Genomic DNA, 17,588 nt, shown 5'->3' on the forward strand with positions numbered 1-17,588 from the left:
AATGCGGATATGAAAGGACTGCCAGCTTGCATCCTTTAGTCTTTCAGTCACACTAATCTCTACCATTTCCTTTTTTAAAAAAGCTGAATAATACTTATTTTTATTTTTTCCTCTACCATTTCCATTAATGTGCAATATTTATTTTTATTCATGATCTTGTTTGAGAGTCATAGAAAGTTTCAAGGACTTCCACTGACGTTTCCTAATACTATAGGTCTAACAAGTCAAGAAACAGAGGTGAGAGTTCTGCCAACTGCTATGTCCATATATGCCCCTTGGGCCTTTTGAAGGTCATGTGGGATGTAGGACAATGGTGTTTCGCTGACCTGTTATGTGCATTGCAAGATGTCAGCATTTGGCTGGCCACTATATGCCACTAACATTCCATGAAACAACCCTACCCATTTCCAAAATCCACTGTAGGGAACTACCTTCACAACTGAGAATCACTGTTCTAGAGCTTTCCTCTGGGACTAGTCTCACACAGAACCTAGTTTCCAGTTCCTCTCAAAATGAACAGAAGTAGGCAACAATATTTAGGAAATCAGCATATGGGCACATAAGTCCTTGGTGTGAGGTGTCAGTCTCTACTTCTCTGAACCCTACTTTCACTCAACCTATACTACAGCCATTAGGCCAGCCTGAGAGTCTACTTATATATATTCTACCTCCTGATTTCTCAAATGCTCCCATTTTCTCTCAGATTTTAACAAACTTGCAGTGCCCACGCAGTGGCTCTATTTTTTTTTGTTGTTGTTGGGTATTATTTTTTTTTAATTGTGGCAAAATATGTATATTTGTCTCTCTGACTTATTTCACTTAGCATAATGCCCTCAAGGTCTCCATCCATGTTGTTGCAGATCACAAGATCTTTTCTAATATGTAATATATGTAGATTGGCTTAATTTATTGGTCAGGGACCTGGGAGGATTAGATTAAGGACATGGAAGTATGGAGGAAAGGACCTACGGAAGTCATTTTGAAGTGTGAAGATCTTCGTGTCACATGTCAACATCCATCAGAGACCAACCATCATGAAAGACAAAGTAGAATAAAATGACTTGGCCAAGTAACGTCAACTACCTATGTCCTCAACCATCCCAGTGCCAGGACACTGGGGCACTTATGTTGTAGTTATGGTGGCAGTGGTGTTGTGCTATACCTGGGATCAACCCTGGAGGAAACCAAGTCATCACTTCTTGCCAAGTTGGTGACATTTGATCCCTTACAAACCAAACCTGCACAGGGTAAAATTTTACTTGCTAGGATTGATAGTATCCTGGGCATGGGGTTGATATTCTTACCTGCAATGCCTCAACTAGCCAACCTCAACTAGCCACATACCTCCTGATCCATCAGCATTGGATATTGATTGCATAGCATCAGACCATGGGACCCACTTTATAACAAAGGTATACAGACATATAACCACAGTAGCCTCTGCTCTTATATCACACCATCCTGAAGCTGGCAGCTGACTGAGCAGTGGAATAGCCTTTCAAAGACCCACTAAGGTATCAACTTAGAGATGACACCGGCAGCCTGGGGCACTATCCTTCAGGATGTAGTGTACATTCTTGAATTAATGACTATTATATGGCACTATGTCCCCAAGAGGTAGAATACATGCATCCAGGAAATAAGGGGTGGAAGTGTGAGTGTAAGGGCAGGAATGGACACAGGGTAGGTTTTCTAGGATCCCATGCAGAACCGGGTAAAGGAGGAGTCAGAGTCCTCAGTGGTTTTGCAGGTTTTTATTGGAATTACCAGGTACATGGCGGGCAGGGGCGCTGGGAGGCGGGTAGGCTGGCAGGCCTCCCAGCCCCCGGCATGTCTTCACTCTATCTGGGCTTTCTGGTGTTCTCTCTGCTTCTCTCGTGCTTCTGCTTCTGCTTCTCTGCTGCTTCTTCTCTCAGTTTCTGCTAGCGTCCCCGTGACGCCGCCCTTATAAGCCCAATCTTAGCCCAAGTGAATCCCATCTACATATGCCCACACCCTACTCCAGGTGCCCGCCATCAGGCATGCATTCGGGACCACAGGGTTCCATCATCTATCCTAATGGCGGGAGGGCAGAAAAGCCTGATACTTTTTACCTTACCCTACACCATTACTCCCAGTGAACCATATAGGAAATGTGTACTTCCTGTCCTCGTAACCCTAGACTCTGAGTTTCTAGAAACCATGATTTCTGGAGACAGGATACTTTCACCAAGTTACACAGCAAGAGTCCTATTCAAGTAAGCTACACCTACTGCCTACAATTGCCAAGAGACCAGTAGACAAAAAATTATTCACTTTTTTGTGAATCTCTCCTTACTACCAGGAGGAGAGACCCAAGGGTTCACAGCCTGGAAAGGTCATACAGACCTGGGCCTAAGATCCTCAAGCTAAGTCAGTAGAAGTGCTAGCTGAGGCTGGGAACAAACCTAAATAGGTTAAAAAAAAAAAAAAGGAAAGAGGTGACTATCCACAAGGGGCCCTTAGAGCAGCTGTGTAGCTGGAACTTTATTTCTCCCACTAACTTTCCTTTTAGAAGTTTCTCCAGGACAAGAGATCAACCAGAATCCTGCACAAGTTATTAAAGAATGGAGTGAAACTATTTCACGAGTGAGTCCATGGATGCTGCGTGATGCCACGCAGGTGTCCACTTGAGGACTGCGCGTGCGTACACACACACACACACACACACACACACACACACACACCCCAACACCCCACCCCACCCCCTGCTGCTGGGTTTGTGCCTTCTGAGGATTCGCAGCTGAATCCTTTCCTAGAATTGCAACGGCCTCGCCCAAGGCCACACCCCCCTCTCAAGACCAGATGAAGTGCCTGTTGCCTCAATGGTCATCCCAGCCTGAGAACTGCCCCTCCTCCCCCATCAACTCCTGTTACCTGTTGCAGCTCACCTTCTTCCATGCCCAGCCCTGTTTTCCTCCCTCCCTAAGGTGCTGTTCCTGCCTCCCTCTCTGACCCACCTGCACACAAATTGTCATCTCAAACTTTGTTTCCCAAGGAACCCCAAATGATGACAATGCATATTTAGAGATAAGAAGGTAACCACCAAAAGAAAACAGTTTTAAAAAGTTACAAACGGTTTTCTCTAGGGAAAGGAACAGGGGCAAGGCAAGGTAGGGCAAGGGACTATCCTTACATTGCTTTTTGCTGTTCATTGTTTTTTAACAAGTGCATATATTACGTCCACAATTAAAACTCATCTAAACATTTTTTAAAGAATCTGATACTGTTAGCCCCATTTGAAATTCTTCAATTGTTTGCCATAGATCCTAGAATAATCCTTAAGAATTCTTAACCTAAGAAGACACACAAGTGACCAACAGACACATGGAAAGACACTATACATCTCTTTTTTTTTTTAAGATTTATTGATTTTTATACAAGAACAGGGGTACAGGCCAGATGTGCAGGAGGGTGAGAGGAGTCACCAGAGACAGAGTGGGGAACAGAACAGGCAGACTGACAGAAGTACACTGCTGAGGGGAGCAGCGGGCGGCAGGAGAGGTCTGCTACACCATGTGGGATTCTCGCCAGCTGGCCAGGATCAAACCCAGCACTGCAGAGGCTGCCGACAGCTTCACAGCACGGTGCTCAACTGTCTGCACCACCGGGGAGGCCAGACACTCTACATCTCTTATCAGAAAGGATATGCAAACCAAAAACACAATGAGATTTGCTTCACATTGGTTAGAATGGCTATTACATGAAAGTCAAGAAACAGTAAGTTGTTAGTGAGGATGTGAAGAGAAAAGGATCCTCGTCATGTTGGTGGGAATGTTTAATTGGTGTGGCCACTATGGAAAATAGTATGGAGGCATCTCAAAAAAATAAAAATAGACTGCCATATGATCCAGTAATCCCACTTCTAGATATTTATCCAAAGAATATGAAAACACTGATTTGAAAAGTTATCTGTACCCCTATGTTTATTGCAGCATTATTCACAATAACCAAGATATGGAAACAACCCACATGCCTGATGAACAGATAGAGACGATGTGGGATATACACACCAAGGAATACTATTCAACCATTAAAAAGGTTCTATTCTGCATTTGTGATAACATGGCTGCACTTTGAGGGGATTATGCTAGTAAATATATCAGAGGGAGAAAGACAAGTACATAGGGTTTTGTTCATTTGTGAAATATAAATGGGAAAAAAACTAATCAACAACAACAACAACAAAAACCTCTTAAACTTTCACAGCAGAATGGTGCTTACCAAAGGGGAAGGAGTCAGAAGGAATGTGTAGAGGGGTCCCCTTTGTTGGTGGATGGTGACTGGATATTGGGTGGTGGGTGTGGTGAGATTATGCATTTGCTGAAGTGAGAAAATGTACTTCTGGAATTTATGGTGTTGTTAGCTAACATCTCAAAAATAAAAATAAGGGAAAATGAAAAAAAAATTGAAGATATGTGATTGTCTTTACTCAATAAAGAGAAACCCATATGCAAAAAAAAAAAAAATTCCTAATGAGGTGTGTAAATCCCACCCCATCTGACCCTAGGGGTTTCCCATCTCATTTCGTATTATTCCTTCTCACTTTCTCAGCTACCTGGCCTTTTGGATTTCCAGTTTCTTGAGTGTGCCTCTCTTCCTCTTCTCTGGACTTTGAACAAGCTGTTCCCTCTGTCTGGAATATTTTGCTTGCCCTCTCCCACCTGGCTCACTCTTGTTCATTCATGATTTCAGCTACTTTCTCACAGATCTCTGCCCTCTCACTGTATTATGTCCCCTTTTCTCACTCTCACAGCACCTGTAGTTTATGTTTAATTGTCCACATTTCCTGTCTTCCTCCATGAGGATGTGTGTCTTATTATTGCCATATTGCTAGGAGCCAGCACGTGACAGCAGAGTAAACTTTCAATCTCTACTAAGGGAATTCTGCCAAAACGTTTTCCAGACTTTCAGCTCTGCGATCTGTGACGAGTTACATAGACTGCCGGAGCCTCCGTTTGCTCAAGTATAAAATGGGGGCAAAAAGAATACTCATCTTGGCCTCCCTGGTGGCGCAAGGGGTTAAGCACTGCACTATGAGGCAGTCCACAAGCTCTGCAGCACGAGTTCGAGCCCTGGCCAGCCAGGGAGAAACCCACATGGCGAGCAGACCTCTCCCCTCAGCAGTGTGTTTCAGTCAATCTGCCTGTTCTGTTCCCAGCTCTGTCTCTGGTGGATCCTCTCACCCCCCCACCCTCCCACCCCCACCCCAGCCCTGCATCTCTGGCCTGTACCCCAGCTCTTATGTGCATAAATAAATAAATCTTAAAAAAAAAATAATAAAAACTAAAAAAAAAAAAAATAGTCACCTCAGTTATTTTGAGGATTTAATAAGTAGTAAAACCCTGAGCACTGTGCCCAGTATCTAGTAAGCACTTGACGAATCATGCTTAAAAATAAAGAGTGTGTTAGTTTATATTCAGATCAGTAAATTCTGAGACGGTCATATTTACCCTTTCCAACAGTGAATAGTGTTTTTAAATATTTTTGCAAATACTGTAGGCCCAGAAATATGGAATCTCATGTTTTTTAGCCAATATGTATTTTCAAGCCAACAGCTAACAGCTTTTGTTAATAAAGATGGCTGCACCTCGCTGCTTCATGCCAGGTACACGATAAAGAAAGCAAATCTTCAGTGCTCCTCGCGCTTCCTGTCACAGCTTGTTTGGGGTGGAGGGTTGGGGGTGCATTGTGCAAAGCCCCGGCAACTAAATTGCCTGTATTTGCCACCACACCATCAGATTTCGCCAGAGTCCTTTTGCTGGTCTTTCTGGGAAGATCAGAGAGCCAGCTCTCCGCCAGCCCACCCAGGTGGCTGCCTCTGCCCTGAACGTTTCCAAGTGACGTAGAAACCTGCAGGCCCAGAGGCCCCTCCACACTTCCTGTGTAGGGTTCAGAAGCCCGCCTCCCCTCCCAGCTTCAGGTGCCTGCTTCGGGAAATGGTAAGTCTCCCTCTCACAAAGTCCATTTTTCATCCTAGCATTGGAAGCAATGGTCCCAGGGACCTCATCTCCAGGGAGGATTTTGAAAAAGTCCCCTGTTTTCTTTTTCAGAAGTAAGAAGCCAATTGGCTTCCGCCATCTTAGCTAGAGTAAGTGTCTAGTGAGAGAAGGATGAAGTCGGGAAATCACTGGAGAGTTCTGGGATTGTGCCTCTTAGCAGGTAAGATGGAATGAGAAGGCGTTTCTTCAGACCATGGAAAGGGTCACAGCCTCCCCTGATGCTGCCCAGTGTTACTGACAAGTCTTGTTTACTGGACAATGTAAGAAATTGTGCTACCTCAGAGTAGGGAATTGGAGAGGCCCAGGAGCCTATTCCAGGTCAGGCCCTAAAAAAGCCTTTGAGATGATCATGTCCATTGAAAGAAAAAAGGCCTCTCTGCCTCCAAAAATTAGCTTGTTCTGTTAGTGAACTTTAAGAACGATCACAAAAGAAATTGGCAGAACTCACCAATCTTCATTTGTTGTGAGAAGACCAGACTTGAACGCAATTTCTGCCCAGGTTAAAACCCACTTAGCATCTGAGACAATAAAACATCTCATCATTTTCAATATTTTTCAATTGACCCCAAAGCTTTCAATTAGTTTAGTCCTTTTTGAAGCAAGGTGAATTATAAATTGATAAATAACCAAGAGCAATTCCTTACCTCATAGGTGATGAAAGCTTTTTTAAGGTTGCCAGTTATCCAGTGCCACAAACCATGTAAAGAAAAATTCCTTATGTGTATTACTAATTTAATCTTTGAAAAGTAGACATTATATGTCCTATTTTACAGATGAAAAAGTGGATACCGAAAGAAGTTAAGTATCTTTTTTTTAAAACCACAGTTAGGAAGTGCTAAAACTGATCTGGGAAATCAGGACTGTATCTTCCAGGCTTGTGTTCCTAATGGCTCATTACATGGGACAAAACAGCTCATGATGGCTTTATTGTAGGGCCCTAAAAAATGCTCTGACAGCTAGGCCTCCTATCTCAGAGCCACAGCCATGATGTCCCCCCACTTCCTGCTTCTTCTTAGGTTTCTAAGCTTGAATATGCACACAGATGCCTGGGGAGGTTATTAAACTGCAGCTTCTGCTTCAGGAGTTCTGAATTTTTAATTTCAGATTCTGCATTTCTAATAATTTCTCGGGCTTATTAGTCTGCTGCTGGTCCAAGGAACATATTTTGACTCAGGCAGGTACATTTCCTGCGGAAGTAGTCAAGTATTTTCTTAGAGGCCTGTAGTAGAAATTATGCCTTTCCAAGAGACAGGGAATATCAAATATTCAAGCACCCTTAAATTTGGCCTCATAAGAATGTGCCTGGTCTGCTCTGGGTATGGGATGGGGTAGAGGTGTCTCATCCAATGTAGAATATGTAAAAGCTTCTGGTTAATGGAGAATTTCAGGATTATCAAAAACTTTCAGGCAATGCCAGGGAAGATGGTCATGGTAGTGTGAATTCAAGTTCTTGCTGAGTGAGGGGACCCTGGAGGGGCCCATGGAAATGTGATCAGCTCTTCTATACAGACTCAAGTTGATGAGTAGTCAGAGTTTCAAATATTTCCATCTGTGTCTCAAGCAGAAAACAAACGGAAAGATTGAACCATCAGAGTAGGAGGAGCCAGAGATGGAACACGGATGTCAACGTTTGTACCTACCCAAGAGCTTGATTTTCTTCCACAGTCAGAGACCAAGTTTCAAAAGGGAGACTTGGCTGCAAAATTCTTTGGCTGTGTCTCAGGATCCCAAAAAGCAGCCCCAACTTTTTCTAATTTCTGTTGGTCAAATATAGAGTTAGATACTTATTTCTCTGTTTTACCCCAAATTGACCAGGAAACCCTGGTCAATACCCAGCAGTACATGCTGCTCCCCTCGGGTATAGGAATGGCTGTGATCCAGTCGTAGTTGGGAAGGATTTTAGATGTTCATAAATGGCCAGGCTAACCCACAGCACTTTTTCTGCTTGGAATTATAGACACTTACAATGTTTATTAACTCATTATTATCATTTATTTTCTAGTTGGCGCTTGGGTGCAAGCGGGTAAGATATGTTTTCTTTCCTTATTATGAAATCGGCCCAGGATTGTTTGTATTTATAAGTGGAACATTCTCCCAACCGCTACAGAGCTCTCACAGAGACTAATAGAGAAGGTTTCTACCATCTTCTCCTTTGTGTTTTCCTCCTAAGTCTAAAGAGAATTCTAGCCAACAAGAGGGAAGCAACAGAGATCACAGGAAATCATGAATCCTAACTATTCAAAAGAAAAAAATTGAGACAACTAAATTAGGTTGAAAGCACCAACAGTTTACATTTATTTACATTTCATATTTGATGTAAATTCTTGTAGGTATGGCAGGAACACTTGCACAGGATGCACTTGCACAGACACGGAGGCAGTATTGACTATCCATTCAGAATCACACGTCTGATCCCTCCAAATGTGTGTGTGCATGTGCGCTCATGTGTGCACATGCATATGTGTCTGGCTTGGACTTTTCTCAATCATAGCAGTAGTGTCAGGAGTGTACCAATATCAGAAGACTTTCTATTCAACTGGCTCCTCCAAACCGAGTGAACAGATTTTTTGTTTAAAAGCAATCACTGTGCCAATCTCCATTCATTTGCGCTGCCTGTTAGTGTCCTTAGGATCCTTCATTTTTCTTTTTGCTATGCAGCATGATTTAACATTACATTATTGATAGATAAGAGATGTCAAAAGCGCTAATATGCCTTAGGATAACATTTCTCTGCATGCATTTAGAGTTTATTTTTTTCGATGACTTAATTTATGCCAAATATAGATTTCCCCCATCTATAATAACTTGTAATTGACAAATAAAATTGCGTAAGTTTGAAGTGTACAATATAATGACTTACTTTGTGCATGTACTACAAAATGATTACTTAAGACCTATTTTTGTAAATAGTCATGGGTTGTTTATTGTAAGACATAGGACTCAACATAGCTTTTCAAATACAGCCATGGGAAATTTGAAGAGTCATTGTTTACTAAAGGTTAAGGGAAGAATCCTAACCCATGGGTAGGGTCTGATCTTTATAACTAATAAGCATATTGCTAATGGTTTCTTATCATTTCTCTTTCAGAAAATGACTACGGTGGTAAGAGGATTTTCATTCCATGCAACCTCTTTTCAAATGTAGAGCAAAGTGGACAATCACAATAATAAATGCTGCAAACTACAATTATTAAAGGGAAAACAATTATCTTTTAGTGGGAACTGTAGGAGATATGCGTGTTTCTTTCTAAGTGTCATGTAGGCTGAGAGCTAACCATGATATGTACCTGGAGCATATGTTCAAGGAAAAATACGCACATGGATGTGGTTGGAGCCCCCACTGTTTTTGTGTAAATCATGAGTTCATTGAAGACAGAGGCAGACTCTTATTTACCTGGCCTAGTGTCTGGCACATAGTAGGTGCTCAATGAATATTGTTTAAAGATTTATTTATACAAGAACTGGGGTATAGGCCAGAGGTGCAGAAGGGTGAGAAGATCCACCAGAGATAGAGTGGGAAGCAGAATAGGTAGACGGACCGAAAACACTGCTGAGGGGAGCAGCAGGTGAGACAGGAGAGGTCTGCTGCTCCATGTGGGTATCTCCCTGGCAGTCCAGGAATTGAACCTGCACTGCAGAGGCTATGGGCCACTTCATAGTGCTGCACTCAACCCCTTGTGCCACCCGGGAGGCCCTCAATGAATATTTTTGAAATGAATAATTGATGATATACATGAATGCATCGCTAATTTCCTCTTCTCAAGAAGCTGATGGTCTTGTGGGAGAAACAAAAAATTGAAATTATACTGTGTTGCATGCTATGATATGGATAGATAAAGACTAAACAAAGAATGGAGAAGTGAGTGATCAATCTACAGAGGATAGTTGGGGAAGGCTCCCAAGAGGAGGTTCATTCTTGAGCTAAGTTTTAAAGCATAAGCTTGTATTTCAGGGAAGAAGAGTATATTAGCCAGAGGAGATAAGACTGCCATGTGAGGTTAAGAGCATAACTCTGAAACTAGATGCCATATTTTAACTAGTTCAACTCCTTACTTGCAATGATTCACTTAACTTCCCTGTGCCATAGTATCATCATGTGCAAAATGGAAATCATCAAGTTACCTAGCTTGCATGGCCGTGATGAAGATTGAATGAATAATTCTTAGAACATTATCTGACCTATAGAATGAATTTTGACTTCAGGGGAATTTTAGCTGTAGGAAGCTGATAGACTAGATAATAAAAATTCAAGTTTATTCTAGGGATACCCCTAAACATTTTACCTAATTTTCCTCATTTAATTCTCCTAACATCTTTATTCTACAGATAAGAAAACCTAGATCCTAGATTTATCATAATCAAAAACATTTAATTGTTATTTTTAATAACATTTAATCTAAAATAATTAATAGCTCATTATAATTAATTAATTAACTAATGTGAGCACGAAGATAAGTACAAATGCAGATTTAGCTGATAACGACACTCATTTTCTTTTTATTTTTGGGGTATAGGCCAGAGGTGCGGGAGGTGAGCAGATTCACCAGAGGCAGAGTGGGGAGCAGAACAGGCAAATCTACTGAAATACACTGCTGAGGGGAGCAGCAGGAGAGACAGGAGAGGTCTGCTGCACCGTATGTGAGTTAGCTCCATGGCTGGGCGTGGAACTCAGGCCTTAATAGCATTGAGACTTAACCCCCAGACTATCCGAGAGAACCCCTCATTTTCTTAATTATTATGAAATATTGTGTCTGGATGTCTATTAAATCTTAGGAGAACACCTGTTCCTGAGCATAAGCATCAAGGCCCTTGGTGGGCATGTGTAAATCTGAGCTCTGCTGCTGAATTTGTGCAATGAAAGTTGTGAGCCATCTTCACCTTTCTTTTTCTAACAAATGTACCAGAGCGAAACATCTTTCTTTTTAAATTATTTTATTATGATTTCTAGTTGATTTTTAATATTTCTAAGAAATATCAGTGTGGGAAAATTATTTCTAAGTCAAAATAACATCAACTAGGGCCTCCCCTGGTGGCGCAGTGGTTGAGCACTGGGCTGCGAAGCTGCCTGCAGCCTCTGCAGTGCCATTTCCATCCCCAGCCGCTGAGCTAGGGTTCCACATGGCTCGCAGACCTCTCCTGCCGCCTGCTGCTCCCCTCAGCAGTGTACTTCATCAGTTTGCCTGTTCTGTTCCCCGCTCTGTCTTTGGTGAATCCTCTCACCCTCCCGCGTTTCTGACTATTCCCAGTGCTTGTATAAATAAATAAATAAATCTTTTTTTAAAAAAGAATAACATCAACATATTATCACTATACTCAATTCCCAATATTACCATACACATCTGGACAATGACGTGTTTGCTTTCAGGAATCTCAGCCAGGGAGCTGTCTGATCAACTGGGTCAGAACTAACCTCTGTTCTCCTTTGGTGCGGGACCCCAAGGAGGAAAAAAGGAAAAGAATTAGCATTTTTTTCTGAGTTATGTGCTATCATTTTCACCTTCATAATCCATTCCATTCTCACAAATACCCTGTGAGGTGGGTGTTTCAGCTTCATTTTCCACCTTCATAATCCATTCCATTCTCACAAATACCCTGTGAGGTGGGTGTTTCAACTTCATTTTCCAGATGATGAAACTAGGCTCAAAGACATTAAATGATTTGCTCTTATTCACAAACCTGGGGCAGACCTGGTATTTAGACACAGGACTCTGACTCTGAGTCCAGTGCTGGTTTCCCAATAGCATACAGTAATACCTTTAATAGAGAAAGGCCTGTCTCTGAGCACCACTGCCTCACCTCTCTCCTAGCTGTCTAGTCAGGCTCCAGCATATCTTGCCCTGCTGTAAGGAAGTAGCTGGATTTCAGTTGTCCACACCAGTGGTCCCTCCTTCTAACAAAACTGATTGAGAGATGATTATACTAAGAGGTCATTTTAAATAAATCCTTTTTATTTATTAGAAGAACCATTCCCTTAAAATATCTAGAGTGTTCTTACATAATTTAAGGACAATAAAAGAAAAGTGGTATAGAATAAAAAGAAAGATGTTTGATCTCTATTATGAGGGATTGTGCTAGTTATAAAAAAGAACTTTTGGGCTTCCCTGGTGGTGCAGGGGGTTAATTCTCAACACTATGAAGTTATCAGCAGCCACTGCAGCACAAGTTTGATCTGGCCAGTTTGCTGACACACATGGTGCAGCAGACCTCTCCTGTCTCCTCCGCTGCTCCCCTCAGCAGGGTATTTCAGTCAATCTGACTGTTCTGCTCCCCACTCTGTCTCTGGTGAATCCTCTCATCCTCCTGCATCTCTGGCCTATACACCAGCTCTTGTATGCACAAATAAATGAATTTAAAAAAAAAAAAAGAACTGAATACTAAAAAAAAAAATAGGTGAACACAAGAACTAATGATTCAGAGGTGGGAAGGACTTTATCTCTAAGAAGGCCTCTCCTATCTCTGTGAAATATGATTCTTGTTAATGCAAGGAGATAATCATGAAGACTTTAGAATTTTAACTTTTAGAATGTTAACTTTCTGAGCTTTCATGGGTTTATATGTAGGAGCACATGCTGGTACACTATCAATTTCATGTATCTGAGTTGTCTCTATGAGCATGCCTCATTGGCTAGGTATGTCCCTTGCCTTTAAGATTTAGGGCACCCTAAAGGAGGGGCCCACTGGGAATTCTTTTTTTTTCTTTCTCTCCATCCCCCTTTCCGATATCCCAATGTCTGGGCCTAAACTCTGAGGTTACCTTCAAAAGATTCTCTATTCCCTCTTCTACATATTCCATCTTTCATGCCCTCTGGTTTAGTTCTGTAATTTTTCTTTCTCCCTTTCTCCAGAATATGAAATCTCCATCTCTGGAACCACAGTAATGCTGACATGCCCTTTTGAGGAAGATTCCATAAAATGGAAGTTGGGTGAAATAGATTTAAAAAGTGCCGATAAAACCTATAAGGTGGAAAATTTTTCAGAAGTGAAACACAGTGGTACTTATTTCTGTCATAAAGAAAAGGAAAAAAATGGTGTCTACCTGAAGGCAAGAGGTAATGTAGTGAATAGTCTAGTCACAAGCCCTACTAGACTCTTTCTATCACGTCCAGAATTATGGCACACTGATGGGACTTTATCTGATCCTTTATTCAGAAAAATAAGTCCTTCAGGAGGATTTGCAAAGGAGACTCAAGACCACCATACTAAAATGTCACAAATTAAGGCATAATAATAAATAATGATAGCTAACATTTGCCGGGTGCTTAGTAAGTTTCAAGCACTAGAACAAGCACTCGCCAGCAATTTTTTTAGTGTAAACTTCTCAAAAATCATGTTAAATACTATTTTTATTCCCATTTCATAAATGAGAAAACAGAGGCTTGGTGAATTGAAGCACATTTCACAACTCTCAGTCAGTAAGTAAGGGAACTGGGACTTGAATCTGGGACTGCCTGACTGCAGAGCTTCTGTTCACAAGCACCACACATTGCTTGTTGTAAACGAGTTGGTCAAAGCAAGCATGTGAGCACTGAGGTGACCTTCTTTGTGCCTTCCTCATCTCCGGTGTCCTGTATCTTCCTTTCTTCTTACCCCCCACCCCCACCCCCACAGTGTGTGAGAACTGCATGGAGGTGAATGTGATGGCGGTGGCCGTAATCATCATAGTGGACGTCTGCATTACTCTGGGCCTGCTGTTTGTGGTATATTACTGGAGCAAGAACAGAAAGGCCAAGGCCAAGCCTGTGACGAGGGCGACGGGTACCGGTGGCAGGCCCAGGGGTAAGAAATATGGAGAGTAGGTGAGATTCCCGCCAAGGGGGGATACCAACCAGGACCATCATGGGCAAGAAGTCCACAGTTAGGTCAAACAGCTTCTGTAGCACATTTCCTGTGGTGTCAAAATCTCCACAGAGTGTTTTACATCTCAGGTCATTTCACCCTTTCCCACTCTAAGAGAGTACAAAAAAGTTTATTGACAGGATGGGCTTTCTCACACGCCTATCAGGGTCCTGAAATAATCACATTCCATGTCCAAGCCGTGGGAAGAGGAACCTTCAGACATTAGTTCCTGCCTTTTCCTCTCTCTTTCCCCATGGAAAGACAGTGGAAGGATCTTGTGTTAAGGAGGACCACAAAGCAATGAGCAGTGCGGGTGTCATTAGAGGTGGGATGAAAGAAGGAAAAAGAGTAAGGATGACTGAGATGGAATAAAGGAGAAGTTGAGGGGCTTCTTGAGCTGGGTCTCATTGCATGAAATTGGTGTTTTCTCATGGAAATGAGTGTTTCCCTCCTTCCTTCTCTGCAGGGCAAAACAAGGAGCGGCCACCACCAGTTCCCAACCCAGACTATGAGGTAATAGGGGATCGAGTGGAGAGAGTGGTCCTTCTAAGGGACAAGGGAATAGATGGGACTACCTGTCTGGCCTCCCAGAATAGTCCACCATGTGCCTGCCTCTGCCTCCTTCAGAGTCCAATATGGCCGCCATCCCAATGGCTGCATGACTTCATCATGACCCGCATGATCACTGAGCAGTGGGACTGGGGTGGGCACCCCCCTTTCTCTGATTTATTCATTAGCTAGGATACAGCCACGGGGAATACCAATATGCACATTCTAACATGATGAACTGAAGACTGATGTCCCACTCACAGAGACCAGTACAGTCATACCAGTTATTAAAATGCTTCATCACTGGCAAATAACCCCACACTCCCACCCCAACCCCCAGCATGCACCCTGCCAGACATCACAGCCTCTCCCCTATTAGACTGCCTCTTGATTTGGCAGCTAAAGAGTTAATACCTGGCATAGCAGAGGACCACTGGGATTATCCTGATCAGTTGGTGTGTGCATTACTGGTTTTTAAATATTTTGAACATCACACCAAGACAGGCTCAGCAGATATTTATTAGGTACCAGCCACTTACATAGCGTTCGCTTTTGACTTCATTTAATCCTGACAGATGCCCTTAGAGGTGGGTCTGCAGATCGCCATGTTTGAGATTGGAAAGTTGAGGTTCACAGAAAGAGGGGCTGGTTCAGGTCTATTACCAGTCACTGCCAAGTTAAAATTACAATCTGCCTCCATTTCACTGAAGCTAGATTTTCAGAAGCCCTTCTTTTTTAGGCACTGCTTCCTTCCACCCTGCTCACAACCCCCCTCTCTCCCTCTTAGCCCATCCGGAAAGGCCAGCGGGACCTGTATGCGGGTCTGAACCACAGAGGCGTCTGACAGCTCCTGAGGACACTGCCTCCCCCTGGCCCAGGTCTGGCTCTTCTCCAGGCTCTCTGCTACTCCTTGTTCCCAGAAGAGTTTTGCACCCGCAGGAAAATTGTCCCTGTGTTAGGGGGAAAAGGATGTCCTAAAATCGGGGCTGCCCTAAAACACCTGTGCTTCTGTGGAACTCACACCCTACAGCTTTGTTCCCAGATGCCTCCGTCCTGCTGCCTTTGCTGGCTCCCTGTTCTAGGATCTTGCTGCTTCGTTGTCCTTTGAAACAACACGACTGCCCATGGCCTCACAGCTGGCCTGGCCCTTTGTCAGGATATTTATTCTGATTATTCACCCACCCACCCCCAGTTAACCTGCTTCCCTGGTGGACATTACTTCTTCCTCTAGTTCTTTCTTTTTCCTGCATAGTTGTCCTCACCCCTAATTATTTCATTTAATTGTCCATTTTTCCTGTTGTCTCTTAGGCAACCCTCTGAGGGAACAGGCGGAAATGCTGGCGGAGATTCTGCCTGTTCCCCATTCACAGACCCAGCCAAGACCCAGCCCTACAGGCTCCTCACCCCACTGCTGCCCACCTTCCACGGCCCCCTCAAGGGTCTTTTGCAACTTCATGAATATGCTAAGCTCCTTGTCAGCTGAAAGATAAAAGAAATAAAGTGTATTTGACAGAAAAGTTACTGACTGTCCCTCCTTATTGGGAGATCCTGAGAGGCTGCCTGATTTCCTGAGATGACTCAGATCCCCCTACCTTTGGTTAATTCCCAGCGATGATCCCAAATGCACTTTCTACCTATTTCCACAGCTGGTAGTGTTATAGAGCAACCCCGATATTAAACGGGTTCCTGGCTGTGGGTCCTCACCCGCGCGCTTTAAAGGGACTTATGAATACTCTACTACAGACACACGCAAAAGGGTTAATAAAAGGTTTATTTACAAGAGAAAAAGAAATAAGGAAAATGTACAACTCAGGGAAAAATAGGGAAATAAAGTCTTTAATGCGTCCTACCCGATCCGACGACCTGGAAACCCCAAAGTCACTCTCAGAGCTAGACGGACGCCGCGAGCTGGCCGAGGGCCCCAAAATGGAGAGACCCCCAAAGCCCACGTGTCTGCCTTTTGTATCCCCCTGGCTGCTTAACCCCACCCTCAGGTCCCAGCCACCTTCCCTTTGGTGGTGATGGGATTTGGAGTTCCCAGTGTCTTTGGCTTTGACCTGGGGTGGGGGTGGAGTCCACAAAGCCTGTATGGAATTTGCTTTGGGACTGCCTTTTCCCCCTAACAGTAGGGGGGTTCACAGAAGTTCTCTTTGGAGAGGGCATCCAAAGAGAGAGAGAAAATGAGAGCGAGAGAAAGAGAGATTCAGAGAGATTGAGAAAGAGAGAAAGAAAGAGAGAGAGAACAGTCATTTGACTAACTTCGAGGACAACACCAAGGGCGCAGAGAGCAACTGATGCTCCCTGAGGGAGAGAGCAGCTCAGAAAATGGGCAAGACAGAAAAACAGTCCCAAAGACCCAGGAAGACCATAAGTGTGAAGGGTGGGGGTGTAAAGGGCTGGGGGATGGGACACCGGTTTCCACGAGCTGCCTTGAAAAGAAAGAGTCACTGAGCAGGGCTGGGGGAGGTGGAGGAGGGAGGTGCCAGAGGCAGCAGAACTGCAGCCAGAGCAGGTTGCGGTTGAGCAGCCAGGATGTGGGCTGAGCGCTGAATGAGGCAAGAGGCAAGGCAGCCACCAGAGGCCTGTGTGGGAGGCTCCCATGCTCAGCTTGCACAGAGAAAGCCGGAGCAGTGAGTATCTGGCCTAGTCCAGCTCAAGCCAGCAGGTCCTCTTCTCCCCCTCACTGCATGAGGTCACCTCCCTGGTGACCACAGAGCTATTTTTGTGTGTGGCCACGTCTGAAAAAGCCATTCGCGGTGAGCAACCCTCCACCTACTGTACTCGGTTAGCCCTGGGCTGGTGGCCGCAGTTGCTGAGTATGGGTCCCGTGGAAGAGCTGCTGCTTTCCCACTAAGTGCTCAGCTCTTACCTTCAAAGGAGGTTCCATGTATTTGATGACGCCCAGTCAGAGGAGGTGTAGCTCCGTGTAGTAAACACAAAACAGGCATTGAGTGAACATTACAGCAGGTCCTCAAATAATGGCATTTTATTCAACATCATCTATTAGTGTGCTGATGAGAAAGGAAATCCGTTCCCTGCTTGGGCCAGTCCATGTGAGTTTGCACATTCTTGTCATGTCTGCATGGATTGTCTGTGGGTACTTTGGTTTCCTCCCACATCCCATTGGTTTCTCTCAGTTGTCCCTGTCTGAGTGAATGTGAGTGTGAGTGTGCCCTGAGAAGG

General features: G+C 43.8%; 1 protein-coding gene across 1 annotated transcript; it reads left to right on the plus strand.

Moving 5' to 3' along the window:
- Nucleotides 1-5,898: 5,898 nt before the first annotated feature.
- On the plus strand, nt 5,899-15,910 carry LOC119239887 (T-cell surface glycoprotein CD3 epsilon chain). The gene is made up of 9 exons (XM_037504276.1): nt 5,899-5,960; nt 6,072-6,180; nt 8,023-8,043; nt 9,109-9,123; nt 12,866-13,069; nt 13,629-13,796; nt 14,323-14,369; nt 15,193-15,283; nt 15,714-15,910. Exons 2-8 carry the CDS (start codon nt 6,132-6,134, stop codon nt 15,247-15,249), a joined length of 561 nt encoding a protein of 186 aa, XP_037360173.1. The 5' UTR covers nt 5,899-5,960; nt 6,072-6,131; the 3' UTR covers nt 15,250-15,283; nt 15,714-15,910.
- The last annotated feature ends 1,678 nt before the right edge of the window (nt 15,911-17,588 follow it).

Source organism: Talpa occidentalis, unplaced genomic scaffold (assembly GCF_014898055.3).
Source record: "Talpa occidentalis isolate TD23 unplaced genomic scaffold, MPIMG_talOcc4v2.1 talOcc4.12, whole genome shotgun sequence".
Lineage (NCBI taxonomy): Eukaryota > Metazoa > Chordata > Mammalia > Eulipotyphla > Talpidae > Talpa > Talpa occidentalis.